General features: G+C 41.6%; 1 protein-coding gene across 1 annotated transcript in view; it reads right to left on the bottom strand.

Moving 5' to 3' along the window:
- Positions 1-1,232: 1,232 nt before the first annotated feature.
- The window catches only part of LOC118675147 (cytosolic carboxypeptidase 6-like), a 134,855-nt gene continuing 108,293 nt past the window's right edge, over positions 1,233-27,794 (bottom strand). The window contains exon 3 of the mRNA XM_036347358.1: positions 1,233-1,444. Coding sequence (XP_036203251.1) covers positions 1,233-1,444 — 212 coding nt within the window. The remainder of the gene's footprint in view (positions 1,445-27,794) is intronic.

Raw genomic sequence — 27,794 nt, forward strand, 5'->3', positions numbered from 1 at the left:
CCTTGAGCAGCTCTCTGTGTAGGGTGAAACCTTTCTCCCAGTTCTCCTAAAATGCTGAGATAAATCATATTTAGCTAACAATGTTCAGAGCTCTCCCATAAATTTAATTCCTTCCAGTTAAACCCCAAACTTCAGTAAACATTACACACACAGAGTCCTGTGTCAGTGATGTTGTAGGGAGTTGGGAGAATCAACAGTAAAGCTACGTGGCTGTTCCTGAGCCCTCTTCTACTGGAGCCGGTGGGCCAGGAACCGCCCTGAGCCAAGGAAGAATCCGAGTTCCCTAAACTCCAGATGCTGACCATTGTCTGACACACAATGCAAGTTGCAGTTGAGAGAAAAAGAGAGAAGCAAGCAAGAAGGTGAAAGAGCAAACAGGAGAGATTGACTTGAAAGAGGAAATTAAGCAACCTCCTCACATTCTCCTAAATATACTAAAAAATAGATGACCCTGAATGAAGAAGGCAGAGGTTAGGTTATAGGGCTATGCTTTCATCTGCTTAAAAAAAATCATATCACTATGTGTACAAAGTCTGTGCAAAGTCTTTCATGATTAGCTGTCTCAGTATAACAGAATGATAACTGATTTGTTAAGATTATATTTTAATGTTTGTTCAAAGCATATGTATTTAGTTCTCTTTTCATCAATACTCTCTCCCATTCAAAGCAGATTTGAACAGGATTATGAAATCATACACTGTTAGAAAATGTAAATGATGAAATCATGATTAAAGACAGATTATTATGATCTGAATTTTTTGAAAAGTCAGTACACAGAAACACAAGCAAAATCATTAGAGAAGGCTATAAAATTGACTCTGAGTTTTCCAACAGCCTAAGCAAAGGGAAAATAGAATGAGTTACAAGAATCATATTGTTTTTATGATATAAACATCTAATTGTATAGGAGAAGAAAAGCTTTTTCCTGAAACTGAGGCCCTGTGAGAATTGTATAATGATTTACAGGTTTTTATAGAAGAAATGAGATAGAGAACATACCATAATAAACATAATACAAGTCACCTCCTATAGGTTCTTACTGTATTCCTCAAGGAAGCCTACCATATCAAGCTAATGCTTCAGTTTCTAAAGCATACATTTTGTTCTCAATTACCTATTTGTATTATTTAATAATCTTTAGATAACAAAAAACAACATATTATACCTATTTATCTATGTCTCTAGAAACAAAACTGTGTCACTGTTAAATACACAAAACCGTCCAAATATGTTCATGACTTTTTAAATATTCCTAACCTAAAACAAAAGCACAATCTTCTTACCAAAACCAAACTGAAGGTATCCACTATTTCCCTCACCTGTGATTCTTTCACATTTTCAACAGTAAAGTTGAACCAGACTCGGAAGCGTGGATTACAGGTATCCGGCCTAATGAACAAATCATACTCAAACTCAGAGACCTGGTCCACCCGTCCAAGGTTACCTGGTAATAAAAATTAAGAGAACTGGGTTTTAATAGAAGATCATGCAGTTCAAGGGTACATACATTTAAAATATTAGGAGTTCTGACAGTGACATTTGTCATCATTCAGTACTTATAGGAACAGTATTCACAATCTCTAAGGCTGCTGACTCCAAATGCAGAGCAGAGGCTTTGAGCTAAGCCAGGCTGTGATGCAAGCAGCTTTTTCAATCCTTATCACCTAGCAGATCTTTTTGTCTTAGATTGGGATACTGTATAGAGCATGTATCAAGGACCAATAAAGCAATTAAGAATTATAACCAAACTTCAGTTTCCTAGTTCGAAAAATAAGGATGATAACACCTTAACATTTGAATTAACCTATGTGGTATACAAGCTACTTCTAATATATTTGATCTTATTTAACTCTCAAATGCAATAGGGCTATGCATTTGTACTGTGTTTGGTCTATCTCTCAACTTTTATCAGAATATGTTAAAGGTTTTAAACAAAAAAATTAGAAGTAGTTACTCTGTAAGAATAACAATGATAAATTTACAAACGACATTGAAATTATTTTTCATTTTCTCCAACAACAGAACTAACAGTTATATTAAAAATGTACAAACTTAACACATTGGGGCAGATCACGAGCATTCTCGTGTTTTCATATTACACAGTGTTTTACATAAATGCTAAAGGCACACCTTAAAATTAAATACCCATTGCATTTTGAAGTTATTTATTATATGTTCTTACAGGCTAATATCTTTTTAAAGTATGATACTTTGTAAAACGTTTTCTGTACTCATTCAATAGAAACTTATCTGGCCATTGGGTAAAGCTAGCAATAAAACTACTGGTGCGCAATGTGTTAAGTTTGAGTTTCATTCTTTGTATCTCCTCTCTCAGATATTCAAATGAGTAGTGAATTGCCCAAAATGTTAATAGTAATATAAAATAAAATAAAAAAGAGTTTGATGAATTCCCAAACCAGATCATCAATAGCTAAGGAAGAGTAAAGATAACTACAGACATCAACAAAGCAATTGAATGAGAAGTTAGTATTGTATTGCATTTGAAGAGCAAAGCAATTTGTTGCTTTAAAATGAGCTCTAGTGTCTTTGGTCAAAAGTAAAAATACCAAAACAACTCAGAATTGAACTTTAACCAAACATAAACAGAAAATCTTTAAAGCAAACAGGGAAAAGTAGCTATGACACATACAAAAGAACAACAATAAGAATGATCATTGACTTTTTCTCAGAAATCATGGGGATAGTAATGAAATCTTTAAAGTGATGAAAGAACAAAACTCTCAATATTCAATATCCAATGAAAATATCCTTAAAAATGAGGGTGAACTAAATCATTTTCAGATAAACAAAAGCTAAGATAATTCATTTCTACCAGACCTGCATTACAAGAAAAGCCAAAATATATTAGATAGAATGCATGTCTATAAGAATAAATGAACACCATAAAATATTAAATAGTATTTAAATGTAAAAGACTTTGTCTCATAATTTTTAAAAAGTCAATTGACTGTTTAAACAATGACATACTTTGTATAAAGCTTGAGATAGAAGCAGTATTGATACAAATAAATACATTGCAATGGGTCAAGCAAGAATTGATGAGGGATCACGGGAAGCAGTGAGAAGAAGGAATCCACTGGTATATATTAAAGCATAAATGTTACTTCCCCACTTGATACTTTTATTTAAATGTTTAACTTTCATGGGAAAGAAGGGGCAAAACAGTCACAATTATGGAAAAAAGTAATACTGAGATTTCCTTTCAGCAAAAATACAACAACAGTGAGGTCATCTTAGATATGAATTCTTGAAGGGTTGGATTATGATTTGGCAGGTTTGGATTAGATAATCAAAGGTTCCTTCCAACCAGAGGTGGGTTTACTGTGAAGCAAATGAAGCTTAAGCTTTAAGGTTCTTCACGTACAAGAGCCCTTATGAAGGCTAAGAGTTGCAGACAGTATAATATAAAGGAAAAGCAAGGCTGCACTTCTTTGAAGCATATCCTGTAAATAGCCAGAGATTTCAGCAGAAAAAGACCCAAATCCCTAAAGATCCAATAATTTATTGTGATATTTATTCTGAAGATATAATTTTATATTAATAATTTTGTGAATTTTTCTTAAAGACAACCCTCTGAAATTATATAAGCTTCAAGCTATACAAAACTTAGAATGGCCCTTGCTTCCAGCTCTGGGCTTCTGTGGCATTAAAAAATAGAGTTGTAGTATGACTCATAGAGTTGAGGGCATATTTTCATCTTCATCTACAGAAATTGATTTTCCTAGTAAACAAACAAGATGATTTCCTTAAAATATATTAGGAGCTATTAACTAGCAATTAAACACTGAATACCAGTACATGATGAATAATTAATGCTTTATATCTCGCCATCCAATGATGAATAAAAATAGAGATTTGAAGGTTGAGTGACATTTTCAAAGTCATTCTTCTTTAAAAGTTAAAAATGCTTTCTGGGTACATATTTTTAAGTGGATGGACTATTGATTAGAATGGCAGTCAGAAGACCTGGTTATAGCTCTGGATCTATCATTGCTTACCTTTGTGACCTTGGGCTTATGACAGAATTACCTGTACTGTAACTCTGATTCTCACATCAATTTCTCAATTAATCTTCTCTTACTCAGTCTGTAGAAACAAATTCCAAACTGTTCTTCATGCCCACAGCAAGACCTCCACTCTCATATCATATGATTTCCACGGAGCTGCCTTTAATGGATTTCTACCATTTAAAGAATGAAATCCGAAATCAGCCTATCACAAAAAGTCTCTATAACTAGGCCCTTACATACCTGTGCAAATTCAGCTATCATCTGAGTTCCTGGGGGAAGTGGGAGTTAATACACAGATTAATCACTGTTACACAACCATTCTGCCTTGGCACATTTACTTAAGCTATTCTCATAGTTTGGTGCCCTCTCATCATCTATGACTTTTCATTGAAGGTATCTTCCAAGTTATTTTCAAAAATTAATCTTTCCCCATCATCTTCTCATATCTTTCCCCATCACTTTCTTTATTACTCATTTATAATGTCCATCAGATGCTAAAGTGGTTGAGGACTTTGGCAGTGAATCAGACAGTCCTGGTCTCAAGTCTTTGCTCTACCACTCACTAAGTTGTGTAACTCTGGGAAAGTTATTTAACCTCCTTGAAATTCAGCTTTCATTTACTAAGTGGACCATGTGTATAAGGTATCTTCTACATGCATGGAAATCAGCATAAATTCAGTGAAGAGGAAGCAGTATAATCCATCAGGCTTCCATGTCTACGTGAACTGGGCTTACCAATGAAGTTCATTGTCAGTGGAATGAGGGTAGAATAGAAATGACGGGTAAGATATTTCTGATCGGCTTTCCCAGTTAGTAATAAGGCAATATTTAGCTTCCCATTTGGCTTTTTCCCCCCATTTGGAACTTTAGTATTCTCAGCAAGTAGACCCAAAAAGGAAGAGTATTGGATGGTATGATTCATGAAAGAAATTCCACTCTAGACCCAAACAGGGTGAGTTACTCTCCTTTGTTTCTATTGGAAATGTTCAAGAAGTACTTTCTGAAAGTTAGTCAAATTGATATATGAAACATCTTAATTCTCTTATTTGGAAAGTAAACTAACCAATTTCTATCTTTAATGAAATATTCACTTAAATATTTATTTATTTATTGAGTATAAATTATAGGTTAACATAAAATTATTATTATGGTTATGACAGTGAACAGCACACAGTCTCTATCCTTGGGTTCGTATGCACTCATTGAGAATATAAACATCAATCTAATAACTTGAAGTATGATAAGGGTTATGAAGAAGAGATATATTCCTGGTATCATAATAGCATACAATAGGATAAAGTAATCTAGTTTATAGGATGAAAGTAGGCTATCCTTTTTATTTTTTAATCCTCACACAAGGGGATATGGGTTTTTTTTTATTGACTTTTAGAGAGAACGAAAAACATTGATGTGAGAGAAACATTGATTGGCTGCCTCCAAAATGCTCCATGACTGGGGATCGAACCTGCAACCTTTTTCTAAAAACATATAGATAGATAGATAGATAGATAGATAGATAGATAGATATAGATAGATAGATATAGATATAGATATATAGATAGATAGATAGATAGATAGATATATCTTACCTAATAATACACAAACATGTAAATTAACCATCCCTCCACTACGCTCACCAGCCAATCAGGAGAGTATGCAAATTAACCCAACAAAGATGGCGGTTAATTTGCATACGTAGGGGCAAAGTGGCGGAGCGACAACTGAAGGCTCCCTCCGAAGCCGCGAAGACTGAACGCTCTGGCCGGAGCAAAGGCCTGGGTCCCAGGTGCCGGAGGAAAACCGATGCCGGCAACCAGGGGAAGGGAAGGCCTATTGCACGAATCTCTTCATGCAATGGGATATATATATATATATATATATATATATATATATATATATATATATATATACGTGTATATATATATATATATATATATATATATATATATATATATTTCAGAAAGGAAGAGAGAGGGAAGAGAGACAGAAACATCAATGATAAGAGAGAATCACTGACCTGCTACCTCCTGTGGACCTCCTACTGGGGATTGAGCCTGCAACCCTGGCATATGCCCTGATCAAACTGTGATTTTCTGGTTGATAGGTCAACACTCAACCATTAAGCAACACTGGCCGGCAAACCAGCAACCTTTTGGTGTACAGGACCACACTCCAACCAACTGAGCCACTGAGTCAGGGCTAAGCTATTCTTGTACTCAGTGTTATGAATTGAATGTTTGTGTCCCCACTCCACCAATTTCATATGTTGAAAATCAATCTCCAAATGTGTCTTTACTTGGAGATGGTGCCTATAAGGAGGTAATTAAGGTTAAAAGAGTGGGGCCCTGATATGATAGGATTAGTGTCCTTATAAGAAAACACCACAGAAGCATTCCTTCTCCATCCCTCCCTCTTCCTCTTCCTCTCTCTCTTCGTGCACATGCACCAAGGAAAAACCATGTGAGGCATAGTGAGAAGGGGGGCATCTGCAAGCCAGGAAGAGGGCTATCACCAGAGACTAAATCCTGTTGGAACTTTTCTCTGGACTTTACAGCCTCCAAAACTGTGAGAAAATAAATTTCTGTTGTTTAAGCCATGCAGCCTATGAGTATTTTATTATGGTAGCCTGAGCAGAAAAAAAAAAAAAAAAAGGAGGAGGAGGAAGGAGGAGGAGGGAGGAGGAGGAAGGAGGAGGAGGGAGAAGGAGGGAGGAAGAGGGAGGAGGGGGAGGGAGGAGGAGGAGGAGAAGAAGAAGAAGAAGAAGAGGAGGAGGAGGAGGAGGAGGAGGAGGAAGAGGAAGAGGAAGAAGAAGAAGGGGGAAGTAACATTTTCTTCTCCTTTCAAAATATAATGGACTTCATCTGTTAAAGTCCTATATATGTGAGGCATTAGACTAATGCTTAGGCTACCTGCATGGGTAGGGTAACCTAGGCCTGGCTGGTGATCAGGGCTGATCAGGGCCTTCTAAATGCCAGTGGGGGCCTTCCTTCATTCCACTCTGCGCACTGGTGGTCAGAGCATGTCACAGCGAGTAGTCGAACTCCCGGTCGGGTGGAACACTCGAGGGACAACTTGCATATTAGCCTTTTGTTATATAGAATGTGCTTCTCTGAAGTAATCTTTGCCACTCCCATAACATTTGGTAGATCATTTTAAGCTTAGCAAGTGATACATGCTTGCTGAGCTCATGTTGCGACTATTTTGGCTACAGATCTTTTCAAATCTATAAAATAAAAAGGTATCATTAAGGCAATAGCAAAATAAATTACCCCAAATCTCCATTGGCTTACAACAATAAGCATATATTTTTAAACTCAAAAGTTTGCAGGTTGTGGGCTGAGCAGCTCTGCTTTAGGCTGCAGGTAGATTGGGTCTGAGGTTACATCAAGGTATGTTCATCTATCTCTCATCTACCTGTTCTCATGGCAAATCACCAGCATGCAAAAGCCAAGCCAAATTAGACAAAGCACATTGAAAGACACTGTTGAAATCATATCCATTAACATTCCACTGACCAAAATAAAATCAAGTTACAAAGCCAGAATAAAAAAGCAGGGAGTATACATCACCTACAGTCAGAGGGTGAAAAAAATAAATATTTGCTGAATAATATCTACACATTCTAGACAGATGGTCTCTAAGTGGGAAGGAAACTAAGTATCCTATTATGTGCTTGGAATATGATGGTGAATAAGACAGAGTTTCATGGCCATAGGTCATAGTGTGGAAGCTGATAAAGATCATGAAAGATAGGAGATTATGCAAAAACGGAGGCAGAGTAAGTGGATGCTGCATGGACATGCTCCCAGGACCAAACTAGAATCACAACTAGAATACAGAAAAACTCCTTGAATAATCAACAGAAGACTCACTGGAGAGAACCCTAATAACCGAGGACTGAAAGTGAAGACCGCATAGAGAATGGTAGGAGAGGAGGAGGTGCAAAAGGCTGGCTGGGCTCCCACAGATAGCAACTAAAGTCCCAGAAAGATATCTCAGCTGTGGGGGGTTGCCATTGAGAACTCTGGGGTCTACTCCCCATGCTGGGCACCCCAGCAGAGAGCACCAGAACTGAGAAGGGTACCCACATAACATGGCTATGAAAAGCAGCAAGCTGGCTAATAGGGAAAGATTGCTGAATGTAGGCACCCTTCTTAAAGGGTCAATGCAAAAAATTCCCTATGGAGCCCCCCACCTTGTGCTCCGGCAGAGGAACAGCAGCATGGACTTGAGCTGTGTGAGCAGAAGCCAGGATTGGGGGCTCTGGGATTAGAGCTCAGAAGGCAGACACCCGGTTTCCTGTGCTGAGTCATTCCCTCATATTGCAGAGGTCATCTTTCTCACACAGACATTTGCTATAAGGCAACCTTTTCCTGGAGGGGGAAGACAGTTGATCCACCCTTTTGAAAATACCTTGCCCCACAGTGTGGGTGGAGCTGCTCTGGCCCATTAAAAGACTACAATTAGCTCCAGGCACAAGCAATTTCCCCACCCTTTTGAAAACAACTCTTGCCACATTTGTGGATGATTCAAGACAAAAATCCTATTAGTCTGTAGACAGAGGTGGTCTCTGTAGGCTTTGAATCTTTGCCTGATAGCCACAGCAATCTTGAGAAAGAACAACAAAGTTGGAGGAATCACAATACCACATTTCAAGTTAAACTACAAAGCCACCATAATCAAAACAACCTCCCACTGTCTCCTCCTCCTGACAGGCCCAGCCCCAATCCAGCCCAATGGGGGCCGGGCCGGCCGGACTCCACCCATGCATGAATTCGTGCACTGGGCCTCTAGTTATCAATAAGAAAGGGCAGAGGACACCTAGAGAATGGCACTTGACAGCCATAACCCACATGGAACCACCACCATGCCCCTGCAGTGAGTAGCGCAGTACCTCCCAGCAGGCTCCCAGATATCTGCAGGGTGTGCGCACTGCCAGAGTGAGCTCTCATACCAGGCCTCCTCACCAGCTCGCTGGGAACCAGCATCCAAGAGCCCTCAGTGAGTGCAAGCCAGGGGGAACCCTGTGCCCCACCCCTGACCCAGATCCCAGGACCCTGTGCTGCTAGCCAGGTCTAAATATTTGGACTGAGGTGACATTAAAGAAAATTAATCAGGAAAGTAATGTGTTAAAATCCTTAGAATATACTCAGATTGGAGGAATAACTGGCAGGATGTGGGTTGGGAGTGGCAGGAAGAGTCCAAGTATAAGATGAAGAGGCCTAAGCCAAAGCAGTAGCAGTGGGAATAAAAAGAAGGGGCTTTAGCATATTTATAAATATAATTCACTTATGTTTTTTATTGAATGTACACAAAGGTCAAGTGTTTGAGTTGCAAGTGACAGAAACTCAATTCCAATTAAATTAATCAAAAACTGGAGGTTTTCAGAAAGAAAATACTTAAGAAACCAGCACAACTCTAAGAACCTCAGGGTTAGGCACACAAAATTGAAATGCTGTTTGCATTCTCTCGCTTTCTTTCTTAGTTCACTTAATTCTCTTCTACTCTAGATAAGAGTATGCCACATCAAGGAATAACACAGTCACAGAAAGCCCCAAATCACTTTCTTCCAACTACATGACCCTAAAGGCAAGAAAGTGCCTTTCTCCCTGTTTACAATTATTTAAAAATTTAAAAGCTCTTGAGGAAGGTTCTCATTGGTCCCAACTTGGATCACACGTTTACCCCACAACTAATCCAGTGAACAGGACACTGTAAATCACTCTAGTAAACTGCTGACACCTTTATTTTAAGGAATACAATTTGTTATCAGTAGGGGAAATTTGTATCAACCAGGAAGGGAATAAAGGACTAGCTGAAGGTGACTAGTTGAGAGTTCCAGCTTGGTGACTAGATTGGTGATGAATTAGCCATAATAGGTGGTACAGGAAGAGAAGAAGGTATGAAGAAGAAAATGTTTTAATTTTAAGTTTGAGGTATCTGTGAATCATTCAAAAGTTAATATTCAATAACCACTCATTTTTTTTCTTTGCACAAGATTAGAACTATATAGAACGTACACTGAGTGGCCAGATTATTATGACTACCTGACATTTGTAGGCAAATTAGGTATAATTTCACACTGAAGTTGCTAGAGGACCAGATCATTATAAACGTCTGAATAGCACAACATACCTAAGTATCATTGCTGATCAAGTTCATCCTATGATGTTGATGGCGTACACCAATGGAGATGGCTTCTTCCAACAAGACAATGCGCCATGCCACGGTGCTCATATTGTGCAGGAGTGGTTTCAAGAACATGAGGGAGACTTTACTTTGCTTAGGTGGCCCCCACAATCACCAGATCTCAATCCAATTGAGCATTTGTGGGGCGAAGTCAAAAGAGCCATCAGGCAGCTGATTCCACAACCATCAAATCTCACAGAACTGGACAGTGCTATTCATCAGGCATGGTGTCAGATTCCTCGCATCACCTTTCAACATCTCGTGGAGTCAATGCCAAGAAGAATCGCCACAGTACTGAAGGCAATAGGTGGCCCAACGAAGTACTGATGGGGTGGTCATAATAATCTGACCGGTCATAATAATCTGGCCACTCAGTGTATATGACAATTGCAATTACTTTTGCAATTTCATTATTTAGAAAAAGTCTAAATTTCATTTCTGTATCTGAAATAAAAAGCATTAAATCCATGGAATTTCTCTTTCCATAGTAAAGACTACTTGAAAATTATGTCCTAGTAGTCTCTAAACATATTTTGGCAGAAATTAGAGCCAATTTGAGATTTCAAATATCTCTTTTGAAATGCATATGGGTCAGCAATTTTTATAAAAGAGTAAAACAATGCTGCATCTTAAGTGGAAATAATACAACAAACACAAGAAGATCTGTTGTCCTGATTGCAATTAGTCACAGAGATTTAGAGGCCTTCCTACTATCTCAGAATATCAGGAGCACTGCTCACTAACACAAAACTTGGTTGAATCCATCTTGGACACCAATAGTCCAAATCTTCTGAAACAATTTGCAGGTAAATTAACAAAAACTCCAAGTATTTGCAACTACAGAGGTTGTACTAATCCAGTGGTTCTCAACCTTCTGGCCCTTTAAATACAGTTCCTCATGTTGTGACCCAACCATAAAATTATTTTCATTGCTACTTCGTAACTGTAATGTTGCTACTGTTATGAATCGTAATGTAAATATCTGATATGCAGGATGGTCTTAGGTGACCCCTGTGAAAGGGTCGTTCGATCGCCAAAGGGGTCGCAACCCACAGGTTGAGAACCACTGTACTAGGTAGACTTAAACATTTTGACTTTTTAATATTTACAATCATATTCCCTAAGGTGAAATTATGTTTCCTGAAACTCTCCATTTTGTGGGTCAATTTGGTACTTACAGCAACAGGGAAGAAAAAAATATTGAAGATGGGGTTTTGCATAACCACTCAAATCAAAGGTGACAATTACCTTGATACAAGAATAAATAATAAAGCTTGAGGGTTTTATTAGTCCCAAAGTAATTTTCAAGTTGCATAAAATATTCTTTCTTTCAATATATATGAAAGTAGTTTTACTTCTCCTTCCCTATACATTTAGTCTTCATAAAATATTCAATATGTTGCTTCCAATGTCAATAAAATGTATCTTTTACTGGAAGAAGGAAAATCCATTTTGCAAAATGATAGGGAGACTACCCAGCATAACTATAATTATCAGGGCTGGGGGTTGGGAGAGAAAAGCACAGAAAGAGAGAGAGTGGTTAAGCAATTTAAAGTTTTCTTAAGCCACACACTGCATTTTCCTACAGAGGATTTTTAAGGTGAGAAATAGACCTTAAGATCTTAGATAGGCCTGAGGCAATAAAAAAAAGGTCAAACATCCTGCTAAAAGGCACTGCTATCTTCAGAACAACAACTTATCAGCCAGTTTGCAGAGCCTCCTTATTTACAGCTATTGGTCCCAAAGGAAGTGTACCTGAGTGTGGGCCTCGATTACTTTGTAATGAGTTTGCCAGGAATGATACAGAAAACAAATTTGTAACTGTGTGCCATTCACCGCTTAGAAACCTAGGCAAAGACTTTTTCTACTGGTAAGGAAGAAAGGGGAGACGGGACACAATGGAGAGGAAGGAAAAATGCAAAGAGAAGAAAAGAGGTCTAACAATAAAAAGCCACCTTCAGCCCTCGCCGGTTTGACTCAGTCGTTAGAGTATCCAGCAGTGGACTGAAGGGTCATGGGTTCTATTTCAGTCAAGGACACGTAACTTGATTGCAGGCTTCAATCCCGGGAAGCAACCAATTGATGTGTCTCTCTCACATCGCTATTTCCCAATCTGTGTCTCCCCCGCTCCCTTCCACTCTCTCTCAATGGGGATGAAATATCCTCAGGTGAGGATTAACACACACACACACACACACACACACACACACACACACACACACACATGCCATCTTCAGTTATCCTATATAATAAAAGAGAAACATGGTAATTAGCATACGACCGCTACCCTTCCAATTGGCTAATCAGGGAGATATGCAAATGAACTGCCAGCCAAGATGGCGGCCGGCAGCCAGGCAGCTGGAAGCAAACATGAGGCTTGCTTGCTTCAGTGACGGAGGACTCCAACGTTCCCGCCTGCCTTGCCAGCCTCTGAGCTTGCAGTTTGGAACACTGTAACAAATATAGAAGCTAAACAAAACCCCAGAAACCTGCTTTCAGCAAGCCGGGATCTCAGAGCTGGAGTTATACATTGTTTTCATTATAGAACCCAAACAAACCAGATACCTGCTTTCAGAAGCTGAGGCCTCAGAGCTGGAGCCAGAGCTAAAGCTGGCCCAGAATAAAAAAGAAAAAGAAAAAAAGGAGCAGTTGGGAGCTTCAGTCACCCGCCAGCCTGAAAACAGCCCTCAGCCCCTCACCCAGACTGGCCAGGAACCCCAGTGGGGACCCCCACCCTGAAGGGTGTGTGACCAGCTGCAAACAGCCATCATCCCCTCATCCAGGCTGGCCAGGCACCCCAGTGGGAACCCCCACCCTGAAGGGTGTGTGACCAGCTGCGAACAGCCATCATCCCCTCACCCAGGCTGGCCAGGCACCCCAGTGGGGACCCCCACCATGATCTAGGACACCCTTCAGGGCAGACCAGCCAGCCCCACCCATGCACCAGGCCTCTATCCTTTATAGTAAAAGGATCATGTGCCTCCCAGCACCGGGATCAGTGGAGCCAAGATGCCTCCCGGCACCGGGATCAGCGTGACAGGGGGCAGCGCCCAAACCCCCTGATCGCCCTGCGGCTCTGTGTGTGACAGGGGGTGGGGCCACAACCTCCCTATGGTCCCTGCTCTGTTCGTGACAGGGGAAGGCGCCCCAACCCCTTGATCGCCCTGCGGCTCTGTGTGTGACAGGGTGCCGCGCCCCAAACCCCCCACCAAAGGGCCCTGCTCTGTGTGTGACGGGGTAGAGCCATAACCTCCCCATCGGCCCTGCCCTGAGTGTGAGAGTGGCGGCACCCCAACCCCCTGATCGGCCCTGCTCTGTGGATGATAGAGGGCGGCGCCCCAACCCCTCCCCCCCCCACGGGCCCTGCTCTGTGTGTGATGGGGTAGAGCCATAACCTCCCCATCGGCCCTGCCCTGAGTTTGACAGTGGCAGCGCCCCAACCCCCTGATTGGCCCTGCTCTGTGGGTGATAGAGGGTGGCGCCCCAACCGCCTGATTGGCCCTGCTCTGTGGGTGATAGAGGGTGGCGCCCAACCCCCGATCAGCCCTGCTCTGTGTGTGACAGGGGGTGGTGCGCCAACTCCCCTATCGGCCCTACTCTGTGAGTGACAGGGGGAGCTCCTCAAACCCCTGATGGGCCCTGCTCTGTGCGTGACAGGGGGGAGCTCCCCAACCCCCTGATCGGCCCTGCTCTGTGTGTGACAAGGGGTGGTGCCCCAACTCCCCTATCGGCCCTACTCTGTGAGTGACAGGGGGGAGCTCCCCAACCCCCTGATCGGCCCTGCTCTGTGTGTGACAGGGGGTGGTGCCCCAACTCCCCTATCGGCCCTACTCTGTGAGTGACAGGGGGAGCTCCTCAAACCCCTGATGGGCCCTGCTCTGTGCATGACAGAGGGGATCTCCCCAACCCCCTGATCGACCCTGCTCTGTGCATGACAGGGTAAGGAGCCCCAACCCCCCTTTTGGGCCCTGCTCTGTGTGTGACAAGGGGCAGCACCCCAACCTCCTGATTGGCCCTGCTCTGTGCGTGACAGGGGGTGGCGCCACAACCTCCCCATCGACCCTGCCTTGAGTGTGACAGGGGGCGGTGCCCCAACCCCCCAATCGGCCCTACCCTGAGCGTGACTGAGGGTGGCATCGCAACCTCCCAATCTGCCCTGCTCTGTGCATGACAGGGGGCGGCGCCCCCACTCCCCAATCGGCCCTGCTCTGAGCCCGACCAGGGGCTGCACCTAGCGATTGGGCCTGCCCTCTGCCACCCAGGAGCAGGCCTAAGCCAGCAGGGCATTATTTCCCGAGGGGTCCCAGACTGTGAGAGGGCACAGGCCGGGCTGAGGAACCTCCACTCGCGCCCCCCCCCCCAAGTGCACAAATTTTTGTACACCGGGCCTCTAGTGCTACTAATAAGAAGCCAAAACCCTGCAGAGGACTGAGTTACCACGTTTACAAGAGTAGTTTGGAAGATTCAGGGATTACCCACCCTAGCTCAAAGGCCTTATTCTAAGGGGACTCCATAAAATGTTATTTCCAGGGGGTGGACTTGTACTCTCACAGATTAGCAACAAAAGGTCAAGGGCTACCCTACACAACTAGGACACCTATATGTAGTGTGCTCATTTACAAGAGCCTATTCCATCCCTCTTAGTGCATAAAAGTGCATACCACAATAAATGAGGAAGGTAGAGAATTAAACTTTATCCAAGAACCGTCAGTAAGTCTACTGTTGGAAATATATGTGAATACAGACAGTCCTCAGGTTACATCGGACTTGGCGTATATTGTTTCGTGGTTACATCGCCATCTCCCATCCTATATAAAATCCTATATAAAAAGAGGTAATATGCAAATTGACCATCACACCCTCACACAAGATGGCCGCCCTCATGTGGTCACAAGATGGCCACTCCATGTAGTCACAATATGGCCGCCCCCATGTCATCACACGCTGGCCACCACAAGATGATCAGCAGGGGAGGGCAGTTGGGGGTGAATAGGGCAGCAGGGAAGGGCAGTTGGGGGGTGATTTGGCCGGCAGGGGAGGGCAGTTGGGGGTGACCAGGCCTGCAGGGGAGCAATTAGGTGTCGATTAGGCTGGCAGGTGAGTGGTTAGGGGGGAATCAGGCTGGTAGGCAGAGGCAGTTGAGCCAATCAGGCAGGCAGGCAAGCGATTGGGAGCCAGCAGTCCCAGATTGTGAGAGGGATGTCCGATGACCGGTTTAGATCGGGCCTAAACCGGCAGTAGGACATCCCCCGAGGGGTCCCAGATTGGAGAGGGTGCAGACTAAGCTGAGGGACAGCCCCCCTCAGTGCACAAATTTCATACACCGAGCCTCTAGTTTATTTATTAAAAAAAAAAGTTCCATCATTTTGACGTATGTACATATGTGCTTTATGTTTTTTATTATGTATTTACCAAAAGTAAGGGTCAGGAATTGTTATCTTTTAATTTTTTTTTACTGTTTCACTTCATTACTGCTCTGTATGTGCTCCATGTGAGTGATGTAGGTGCTTATGTAGATGGGTTCCAACTTACAGGAAAAATCGCGTTACATCATGTCGTAGGAATGGATCTCAGATGTAACCCAAGGACCTACTGTAGAAGTAGCAGAGGTAATCTTTGTCTTTTAATGAAGTAGTTTTTCAAAAATAGAATTACACAAAGTGCTCCTCTGTTTTTGTCAATATGCTGCCAGGTTTTGAAATACTATTTTTCATCCAAACGATAAAAATCTTGACAAGTAAGCAACAGAAATTCACTATTACACTTGCAGCTGCATTTCAATCTATACATATTCTTTCAACAAAACAACCAAAGAACAGCCTGGCCTAGCAAAATCATTGCACCATTTGGGCCTCAACTTCAAGATAATTAAAAAACTGAACTTTATATTTCCATTGAAATTTTTTGACATGTATTCAAATTTAAAACATGAAAATCCAGATGAGAAGATGGAGTAAAAATCTACATGTGAATTTCAAGAGCTGAAAATCAAGAAAAGGCTTCTTTCCAACTTCACACTTGATATTAACAAAACAAACAAACAAACAATCTTCAGTTCTTCTATTTCTAAAAAATGTAAGCGTGTATGGTGAGGGAGGGAAAAGAATTAGATGTCAGAAGTCTCTGGTCTAAACTCCTAAAATCATAAAAAGGAAGTTTTCTGATAACAGAATTAAAATCAACAAAATGAAATCTGAGAAATACCTCAACAAGTATCTATATATATAAAAAGCCAGTGACTGTAATGGCCAGTCACTATGATACCCACTGTGGCCAGGGCACCAGCCCAATCAGGGGGTGGGGCCAGCTGGCCAACCTCACAACCCCTCCCCCCTGCCAGCCTGTCCCTAATTGGACTCTCCCACCCTGATCAAGAGTGGGGCAAGCTGGCCAAACAACCCCTCCCTCTCCGCCCGGCCAGCCATGCTCCGGATCAGCCCACCCCACCATGATAGGCCTGCAGCCCCTCCCCCCCACTGGCCACACCACCCATGATTGCACCTCCCACCCCAATAGGGGGTGGGGTTGGCCGGCCAACATCCTGCAGCCCCTCCCCCCAGCCGGCCACACCCCTGATGGGCTCCCACCACCCTGATCAGCCCACAGCCCATCCCCCTGGCCAGCCCCACCCCTGATCAACCCCCAGATTAATAGGGGGCAGGGCCGGCCGGCCAACCATGCATGGCCCCTTCCCCAGGCCACTGGCCCCCAATAGGTACCCCCCACCCCATTCAGGGGCAGGGCGGGCCGGCACACTGCCCACAGCCCCTCCCCATGGCCAGCCCCACCCTAATCGGCCTCCCAACCCCAATCAGGGGTGGGGCCCACTGGCCAATCACCTGCGGCCCCTTCCCCCAGCCGGCCCGGCCCTGATTGGGGCCGGGCGGACCCACCTGTGCAGGAATTCGTGCACTGGGCCTCTAGTAAAATATATTTTTATATAACTAAAGGATCAAAAAAGAAATAACAATGAAAAGTAGAAAGTATGTGGAATTTAATGAAAATGAGAAAAATATAAAAATTAAGTCTATTTATAAATTCTAATATCAGACAAGAATAGTTTTGAAATCAATAATGTGATAGTCGGCTTTAAAGAAATTAGAAAATAAGAGCAAACAAAAAACAAAATATATAGAAGAAAATAAATAATAAAAAATAGAAAAAAAAATAAATTAAATAAAAAATAATAATAAAGTCAATTAAACCAAAATTTGGCCCTTTTTTAAATGTTATTTTTAATTTTTTTTAAGCCCAGCCGTGTGACTTGATGGTTGAGCGAAGACCTATGAATCAAGAGGTCAGGCTCGATCCCCAGTAGGGGACATGCAAGAGGCAGCCAATCAATGTTTCTCTCATTGATGTTTCTATCTCTCTAGCCTTCTCCTTTGCTCTCTCTCTAAAATCAATAAAAACATATTTTAAAAGTTTTTTTAATATTTATTGCTGAGAGTACTACAGATGTATCCCCTTCTTTACCCCATTGCCCCCCTCCACCCAGTCCCCACCCTAACCCAGGCCTTCACTACACTATAGTCTCTGTCCCTGAGCAATGCATATATGCATATAACTTCTTTGGTTAATCTCCTCCCGCTTCACTCCCCTCTTCCCTCTGAGATTTGTCAGTCTATTCCATGTTTCCATGTCATTTTATTCATCAATTTATTTTGTTCATTAGATTCCATATATATGTGAGCTATGTTAACTAACCTGATTGTGGTAATCATTTCACAATGCATATGTAGACCTTACATATATAAAATTGTTATTTATCAATCCCACTATAATAAAGCCAGAGAGAAAAAGAAATGCAGTACTGATACCTGCTATAAAATGAATGAAGCTTGAAATATTATGCAAAGTGAAAGAAATCAGTCACAAAAGACCACATACTGTATGAATCCATTTATATAAAATATCCACAATAAAGAAATACACATAAATGGAAAATAAATTAGTGACTGCCTAAGGCTTAGAGGTGTGGGGAAGAATGGAAAGTAACTGATAATTAGTACAGTGTTTGTTTGAGTGGATTACACAAATGTTTTAAAATTATATTATGGTGATGGTTACACAACTCTATGAAAATGCTAAAAATTATTAAACTGTATTATTTATATAAATGAATTTCAGGGATGTGAATTATATCTGAATAAATATGTTAAAATAAAAATAAAAATAGAAAACGTTTCTAAGGAAATGACAATTAAGACAGAAAACTGAAACAATACCCCATAGTTTAACACATATGCTAGAGCTAGGAAGACAGGAACCTCTCTAATCCAGGCCTAGAGTCCAGAATTGGGCTAAACTACGCCTGGCCTTTGTGGGGGCAGGGAGAGCCCTCTAATGATGAAATACCATGGCTCTGTAGTTAGAACCAGGTTTAATTCCTCACTCTGCCAAGTACTTGCATTAAGACTATGGCCTCATTTTATTCATCTATAAAATAAAAACAAACATAATTTTCAGTACGTAAGAGGCTTTGAAAGAATATATGTAAAGCTTCTAGCACTGTTCCTTATGCATAGGAGAAATTCAACAAATCAAAGCACTTATTATTGTTATAACATTCAGAACTTTGCTGAATACTACTAATTACCCAGCTACAATATTAATATCCTATTTCAGGATGGAGATGATACCAATATACTCTGAGATTATGTACAACGAGAATTCTAATCTTACTGCAAATCATACAACCTAAATTGAACTTCAGCTAACAACTTTTAAAAACTATTTGTAAGGTGTGGTTTATTTTAATCCCATATACTACCTGCTCACAAATTCAGCCCCCTCTGTAGGTTCTCATTAGGAAGAATGCCAAAACAACAAGCTAGAAAAAAAAAATGTCACAAAAAGTACCGCCATACCATACCTCTCAGAATCACTAAAAATCAACAAGCATAATTCCAGAGTGCATGGGAAATGCCAGAAAAAAAAAACGTATTTCCTCAGGCTATACCCACATAAGTTCTGGGAAAAGGTAACAGGAATGAAGAAGGACCTTCCTTTCGATATTATAGTTCATTAGTTAATCTCGGAAAGACTGTCAAATGTGAATGCAAAATATTTCATAAACCTTTACCTATCATGCTGTTGCTTTTCCAAAATATTCCAGAAAACATAGGTAAACGTTTTTCTAATTAGAAGTATAACAACATATAAATAAACACATTAATAAATAAAATAAATCCCCCAAATCAACCATGCAGAGAAAAATCTTTGCTAATATCTTGGGGCACCCTCTTCATATCTTTTTCTATGAATATTCATATTTTTACAGTTTGAGGTCAAACTATATAAAAAGTGTCACAACTGATTTTGTTCATACAGGGTGGGGTAAAAATAGGTTTACAGTTTTTCGTATGAAAAATAATACGTTAATAGAATAAACACTTGTTGCTGTACAATAAATTAACTCAAAACTTAGCTGCTTCAAACAACAAATATTTATTGTCTTAGAGCTTCTATGAGTTTCTAAGATAAGCCCTTTCTACCTTGGGTTCCTGCTAAGTGACAATATGTTTTACCTTCTTTTACGCACTGTTTTTTCGTTGAGGATTGGTGAAACACACCCTTAAAATCCTCAGAGGGCCTATTGTCTAATTTAGCACTCTGATATTCAATCTTTCTTAGGTCTGAACAAAGGATTTTACTGGTACAGTGACATCCTCAGTTTCATCTCAGGGATTCCCTGGATTTTCTGAGAATACCTTAGCTTTTCTCTTTACCTGGAAGAATTAATTTTAGAATCATTTGTCACTTGGAAAGGCTGAGAAATTTTGAACCACTGGATCCTGGATCCTTCATGTCTAACAGTTCTTCCTTTAGTTTATCTCTCTCGTCTCACATTTTTACTATAAGCAGCAAGAAGTAACCAGGCAGCACCTGCAACATTCTGCCTAGAAATCTCCTTAGCTACATCATTCCGTTTCACTTAGTGCATTTTCTACTTTTCACATAACTGCAATGACAGTTTTGCTAAATGTTCCATCACTACATGAAAAGAATCCTCTTTCCTCTAGTTTCCAATAAGATTATTTTCACTTTCCTTTATGCTTTCAACTGAATTTCTCTAAAAGGTAGACTTGTTTCTACCATTTCTTCAGTGCTATACAAGAGTCACTGACACTAGTCTAGCTAAACTACTGTAATAGTAGAATAGAGGGGATGAAGAGGTCCAGCCCAGCATGAGTACATAAATCTTTTCAATACTTCATTAATGCCCAAGGCATTCAGCTGAACAAAGAGAAAGGAGTAAATATCATGTCATAAAATATAATCTAACCCAGACTCACTTAATAAAGACTAAAATGAAGCCCAAATAAAAACCTGAGGAAAGACAGCATTTGGAGGTGCGTCCTCTGTCAGGATTCCCAAGACCACCCCCAGGTTTGGTAGTTCACTAAAAGGATGCAGGGGACTCAAAAGTTAAACTCACAGTTACAGTTTATTGCACAGAAGAGACAAAGCAAAATTGGCAAAGGAAAAAATGGCACACGGAATGAAGTCTTGAGAAAACCAAGCACAAGCTTCCAACTGTAGTCTCACAGTGATGTCACACAGGAAACAATTCTTTCACCAATGAATTATGACAACAACAGAAATTTTATCTACCACGGAAGCTCGTCTAAGCCTAGGAACCTAGGGTTTTGGGGGGTGGTTAGTCATTGAAACTCAAGACCACTAGAAGGAAAGAAGATTTTCACCACGAACTATCTAGACAAGCTAGTGCTGTGTTCTCTGCTGGTACCAAGCATGTAAAACATTCTTACCAGAAGAGTCCAAGAGTATTCTCAGAGCTGGCCAAGAGTCAGTCACAAAAACAGGCCCTCCTTGGTAATATGCAAGGTTTAGGAAACTCATGAAAGTGACTTAATTCTTTCTTGGACAAGTCCCAAGTTAGAGGGGCCTGGTAAACACCTTGGGCTTTCCAGAGATCTGCCCTTACAGGGCATGTAACTAGGTTGATATAAGTACAAGATATTTAACCAGTATTTCAACTGATACTGGATCAAAAATCATCTCATTGGATGACAAAATCAAAGCCAAGAGTTTCTACACTGTATCATTCACAATGTCCAGCTTACAATAAAACATTACTAGTTATTCAAACACAAAGAGAAATGCAGTCAACAGAGAACAACACTAAGGGAGCCAAATTTAGAGCAAAACTAAAAAAAAAGAAATAAAGCAAAGAAGCTAATAGAGACAATACAATCCTATCTAATAAAAGAGAAACATGGTAATTGGTGTACAACCGCTACTCTTCCCATTGGCTAATCAGGGAGATATGCAAATTAACTGCCAGCCAAGATGGCGGCCGGCAGCCAGACAGCTTGAAACTAACATGAGGCTTCCTTGCTTCAGTGACGGAGGACTGCAACGTTCCCTGCCTGCCTTGCCGGCCTCTGAGCCTGCAGTTTGAAACAGAGTTACAAATATAGAAGTTAAACAAAACCCCAGAAACCAGCTTTCAGCGAGCCGGGATCTCAGAGCTGGAGTTGATACAGAGTTTCGATTATAGAACCTAAACAAACCAGATAGCTGCTTTCAGAAGCTGAGGCCTCAGAGCTGGAGCCAGAGCTAAAGATGGCCCAGAATAAAAAAGAAAAAGAAAAAAAGGGGCAGTTGGGAGCTTCAGTCACCCGCCAGCCTGAAAACAGCCCTCAGCCCCTCACCCAGACTGGCCAGGCACCCCAGTGGGGACCCCCACCCTGAAGGGTGTGTGACCAGCTGCAAACAGCCATCATCCCCTCACCCAGGCTGGCCAGGCACCCCAGTGGGGACCCCCACCCTGATCCAGGACACCCTTCAGGGCAAACCAGCCAGCCCCACCCATGCACCAGGCCTCTATCCTATATAGTAAAAGGGTAATATGCCTCCCAGCACCAGGATCAGCAGAGCCGTGAGGCCTCCCAGGACCGGGATCAGCGTGACAGGGGGCAGCGCCCAAACCCCCTGATCGCCCTGCGGCTCTGTGTGTGACAGGGGGCGGGGCCACAACCTCCCTATGGTCCCTGCTCTGTTCCTGACAGGGGAAGGCACCCCAACCCCCTGATCGGCCCTGCTCTGTGCCTGATAGGGGGGAGCTCCCCAACCCCCTGATCGGCCCTGCTCTGTGGGTGATAGAGGGCGGCGCCCCAACCCCCCCCCCAACGGGCCCTGCTCTGTGTGTGATGGGGTAGAGCCATAACCTCCCCATCGGCCCTGCCCTGAGTGTGACAGTGGCCGGCGCCCCAACCCCCTGATCGGCCCTGCTCTGTGCATGACAAGGGGCAGCGCCCCAACCCCCTGATTGGCCCTGCTCTGCGCGTGACAGGGGAGCTCCCCAACCCCAATTGACCCTGCTCTGTGTGTGACAGGGGGGAGCTCTCCAACCCCTTGATCGGCCCTGCTCTGTGCGTGACAAGGGGCAGCGCCCCAACCCCCTGATTGGCCCTGCTCTGTGCGTGACAGGGGGTGGCGCCGCAACCTCCCCATCGACCCTGCCTTGAGTGTGACAGGGGGCGGTGCCCCAACCCCCCAATGGCCCTACCCTGAGCATGACTGAGGGTGGCATCGCAACCTCCCAATCCGCCCTGCTCTGTGCATACAGGGGGAGGCGCTCCAACTCCCCAATCGGCCCTGCTCTGAGCCCGACCAGGGGCTGCACCTAGGGATTAGGCCTGCCCTCTGCCACCCGGGAGCAGGCCTAAGCCAGCAGGGCATTATCTCCAGAGGGGTCCCAGACTGCGAGAGGGCACAGGCCGGGCTGAGGGACCCCCTCTCCTCCCCCGCCGAGTGCACAAATTTTTGTGCACCGGGCCTCTAGTAGAATGATAAATATATACATTAACATGTGTGTATATACATTAATATGTATTTACATACCTTAACATGTGTATATGTTAACATGTATGTGTATACATGTCAAATGCCTACTATGAAATTGAAGAAAATTTCTGTCCTAGTTTAGCTCAATTTTATTTTTGTAAATATATTTTTATTTATTTCAGAGAGGGAGAGGGAGAGAGAGAGAGAAACATCAATGATGAGAGGGAATCGTTGATTGGCTGCCTCCTGAACACCCCACACTGGGGATCGAGCCCGGAGCTCGGGCATGTGCCCTAACCGGGAATTGAACCAGTGACCTCTTGGTTCCTGGGTGGATGCTCAACCGCTGAGCCACACCTGGCTGGACTAGTTCAATTTTAAAAGCCCATTACAAATTCAGCTAAAACCTCTACCTCCATCATACTATTAATTTCCCAGAAATCAAATCATGTCAGTCTCCTACCTAAATCTCCTCAATAGTTTCCCAATGCACATAAAATGAAACACAAAGCTTTTATTAACCTCTATACTGCATGACCTAGTGCCTGTCTACTTTTCTGGTTTCCTCTTTTGCCACTCTTTCAGCTATAATGCATTCTCCTCTTTTCAGTTACTATAACAAACATCTTCTAGGTACTGAAAATGTCAGGAGGAATACTTTGTAAAAAATATGTTTGTCTAACCCAGCCGTGGGCAAACTACGGCCAGCGGGCCGGATCGAAATGAATAAAACTAAAAAAAAAAAAAAGACCGTACCCTTTTATGTAATGATGTTTACTTTGAATTTATATTAGTTCACAGAAACACTCCATCCATGCTTTTGTTCCGGCCCTCCGGTCCAGTTTAAGAACTCATTGTGGCCCTCGAGTCAAAAAGTTTGCCCACCGCTGGTCTAACCACTATGCTGCACAATTGAAGCTAATTAATACAAAACAATATTGAATACAAACTTAAATTAAAAAATAATTTTTTAAAAAGACCTTTTTCCACACTGGCTCCATTCCTGCCTTCTCACAAATGCCTCCTTATCTTCCAGATCTCAGTTTAAAGGTTATCTCATCACAGAAGTCTTTCCTAACTACCCTAAAGGTTTCCATAAAATTTCTATCACTGAATTCTCTGTTCCCTTCACAGTCCTTCTCATGTCATGCAATTGGACATGTGTTTATTAACTTCTGATTGATTTTCTCCCATCAGATAAAGCTACTTAAAAGTAGAAACCATATCTTTTTTTGTTCACTCATGTATACTACCTGCTTGACATTATGTATGAAACCCAGAATGTACTCAATTAGTATGTGTTAAATAAATGGCATATGTAAATACCTACAAGACAAAATGATCCCAGTAAATTTTCTCTTTACGAAATTACCACAGTGCTGATAAAATGTACATGCCCAGAGGCATCATGGGTACTTTCGTCATTTGTCTTCCCTTTCATAACATGCGAGTATCACATCTTAAAACAGCAGGAGCACAGTTGGAGAAGATTCCTTCAGCAGAAGACATAGCTTCAGTGGAGCCAAGTTCATGCATCAGCAATAGCTCTCACAGATTTGTAATGGGGAAAAAGCTGCCCATTTATATGTATAATAGAAAAAAACAATTACACAGTTTCTTAATAGAGAATAAAATAAAGTAAAAACCAGGAAATACACAAAATCGACAAGCCAAAATTGGTGGTTACTGAATAAAAATGTACATGCTTAAAGTGGGATCAAAACATGACTATATATAAGAACAAAAGCAAATTAAACTTTAAATAGTAGCCAAATGGCAGTTTGTGGAGTGAAAAGAAACACAATAGTATGGTCCCCTAATTATTATAAATCACTCATAGAAATGAGTAGAAAACCACTGAAAAGCAAAAGAAAGGTAGATGCTTCACAAACCTCACTGGCCAGCATTATATCTGACCTTTTTGTATTTGTTTGGTATACATATCAATTCCTTTTTCCTTACCCCAGGTCTTTATCATGCTTCACCTGAACTGTTAAAATGTTCCATTACTCATCTCTAAAATACAAACCTTACCCAACTACATACACCAAACCTCACAAATGCCTCAATGGCAATTTTCCTGGTAAAAAGGGAAGAGGAATACAATACAAATTCAATAGATATAGACACAAAACAGCTCTAAATCAGGTACTTGCTCATCTCCTTAAATTGAACAAATAATTTAATATACTGGATTCCAATTTCTCATTTTTTGGTGATAATAATACTCATTTCATATAGTTATACTAAGAAGAAATTATTAGTGCATATGTAAAATCCTTAATCACCTTAAAGCACTCTATCATTATTTGTTGCATGAATGAACATAATCCAACCAAATAATAGAAATCCATTACTCTCTATCCCCTTAATTTTATCCAGAGCACTCATTACCTAAAATTTAAATATTTGTTATATTTACTTAAATATAGATTATAGCTATATGTGACATAAATTGTATTTAACTATATAAAATATAAACATGTGTATAGCATATTTAAACATGTATTTATGATCTAAAAATACATCATACATTATATTATTAATATACTAGAGGCCCAGTGCATGAATTCGTGCACATGTGGGGTCCCTCAGCCTGGCCGGTGATGGGGGTCGATCAGGGCCATCTAGCCCAATCCCTATCGGGGTGGTTGGGGCCGGCAGGCTGGGACAGGGGGAGGGACCATGGGAGGTTGGCCGGCCAGGGGAGGGACGGGACCACGGGAAGTTGGCTGACCAGCCTCTATCAGGGCCGACTGAGGCTGGCCAGCCGGAGGCGGGGGCGGGGGGAGGGTGAGACCACGGGAGCTTAGCCCACAGTGGGTGGTTGGCTGTGGGAGCACACTGACCACCAGGGGGCAGCTCCTGCATTGAGAGTCTGCTCCCTGGTGGTCAGTGCACGTCATAGTGACTGGTTGAACAGTCATTCAGTCGTTTGGTCATAATGGTTGCTTAGGCTTTTATATATATAGATTTATAGACTATCTCCCCTTACAAAATATCAGGACTATGAAAACAAGAACTTTGTCCATTTTGACAGCTATATGCACAAAGCCTAGAACGCTACCTGACATATAGCTGGTAACCAAAATTCCTGGCTTTAATTTCTTCAAATAATATTCATCAACTACAGGATTAAGTCTAAACACAGTACCATGGCATAAAAGGTATGCTCTATCATTTAACACTAAATGACCATGCTCCTCCATGCTTCTCAGTATTTAGGTACACCAAGGTACTCACTTGCTTCCTTAAACACAAAATATACTGGAGTAGTCCAAGAGGGATGATACTTCCTGAATTAGGAATATATGGTAATAGAACTGGAGATAAGAAGCATACAGAACAATGAAATGCTTTGAAGGTAAAATAAATGGAAACTGAAAATAGATTGAATATCATGCATGAGTGAAAGGGGGGACTAGCTACTTCCATATTTCTGGCTTGAGAAACTGTGAATACAAGAAGGAATGGGTTCAAACAGAGAAAATCTAGAATTCTATTTCAGATTTCATTATTTTTTAAATGTTAGTGAGAATCCAAGTAGAGATATCCATAGAAATTGAACACATAGCTACTTAAGAGAGAAGGTCCAGGTAGAAAATTGATATTTTGGAATCCTATATAATAAAACCCTAATGTGCAAATAGACCAAACAGCAGAACGACCAGTCAGCGGGGGGTGGGGCCAGCGAATGAGCAGAGGAAGGGGACAGAGATCGGGGGGCAGCAGGGCCAGCCACTCATCAGCTATCCCCTGATAGCCCCACTGGCCGCCTCCTGCAGAGGGAGGTCAGACTGTGGCTTAGGCCTGCTCCCCCTAAGCCGTCAGTTGGACATCCCCTGAGGGCTCCCGGACTGCAAGAGGGCGCAGGCCAGGCTGAGGGACAACAACCCCCCCAAGTGCACAAAATTTCGTGCACCAGGCCTCTAGTTGTTCAATAATAGCTAATGATATCAGTAATCATATATGTGAGATAAATATGATTTTCCTTATTTTAGGTGAGAATGTGATTTTCATACAGGTAGTAACTTGCTCAAGGTTACACAGTAGATGGGATTAAGAGAGCCAGATTCTAATTCTTACCAAGAAAAATGCTAAAGTTTCTACTGTATAATACTACAAATGAACTGTCACAGTTGGAGGAATATTCTCATAGCATTTTAAATCATTTATATTTTAACACTTTGAATTTCAATTATTCATTTACAGATATGTCTCTTCTCAGTACCCAGCAAAAATCTTGATGATAAAAATTACCTTACTTACATTTGTATCCTAATACATGATTCAACATAGAAATTCAATAAGTATTAGGTGAAATAAATAGTGACTGAAAGAATACATATGAGAACTTCAGTGGAGGATATCTTCTATTGTCCCAGGAACATAAATATTAATTCACTCATGGCTATTTCAATTTGAGGTTCAGATTGGTACTGGGAATTCAATATAATTCACCAAATATTTGCTGGACACTTGTGTGTTAGAGATTACACTAGATATTGAAAGGTAAAGGAACTAAATTCAGAAAAATAAAACAAAACTTCTGCCTTTGGTATAAAAATAGGAAAATATAAATAGGTAAAATATGATAAAAACATTGAGGAGAAGAAGAGACACTGGGATTAAGAAAAATTGAAATGAGGCTTTAATTGAACAGTAAATATTAGGTATACTCATATAGGCTGTGCCAAACATAAGCTTAAGCTGAGATTTTTTAAGATAGATGTGTCATCTTAAAGTATATGAAAATTT

This window comes from Myotis myotis, unplaced genomic scaffold (assembly GCF_014108235.1).
Source record: "Myotis myotis isolate mMyoMyo1 unplaced genomic scaffold, mMyoMyo1.p scaffold_m19_p_2, whole genome shotgun sequence".
Taxonomy (NCBI): Eukaryota; Metazoa; Chordata; class Mammalia; order Chiroptera; family Vespertilionidae; genus Myotis; species Myotis myotis.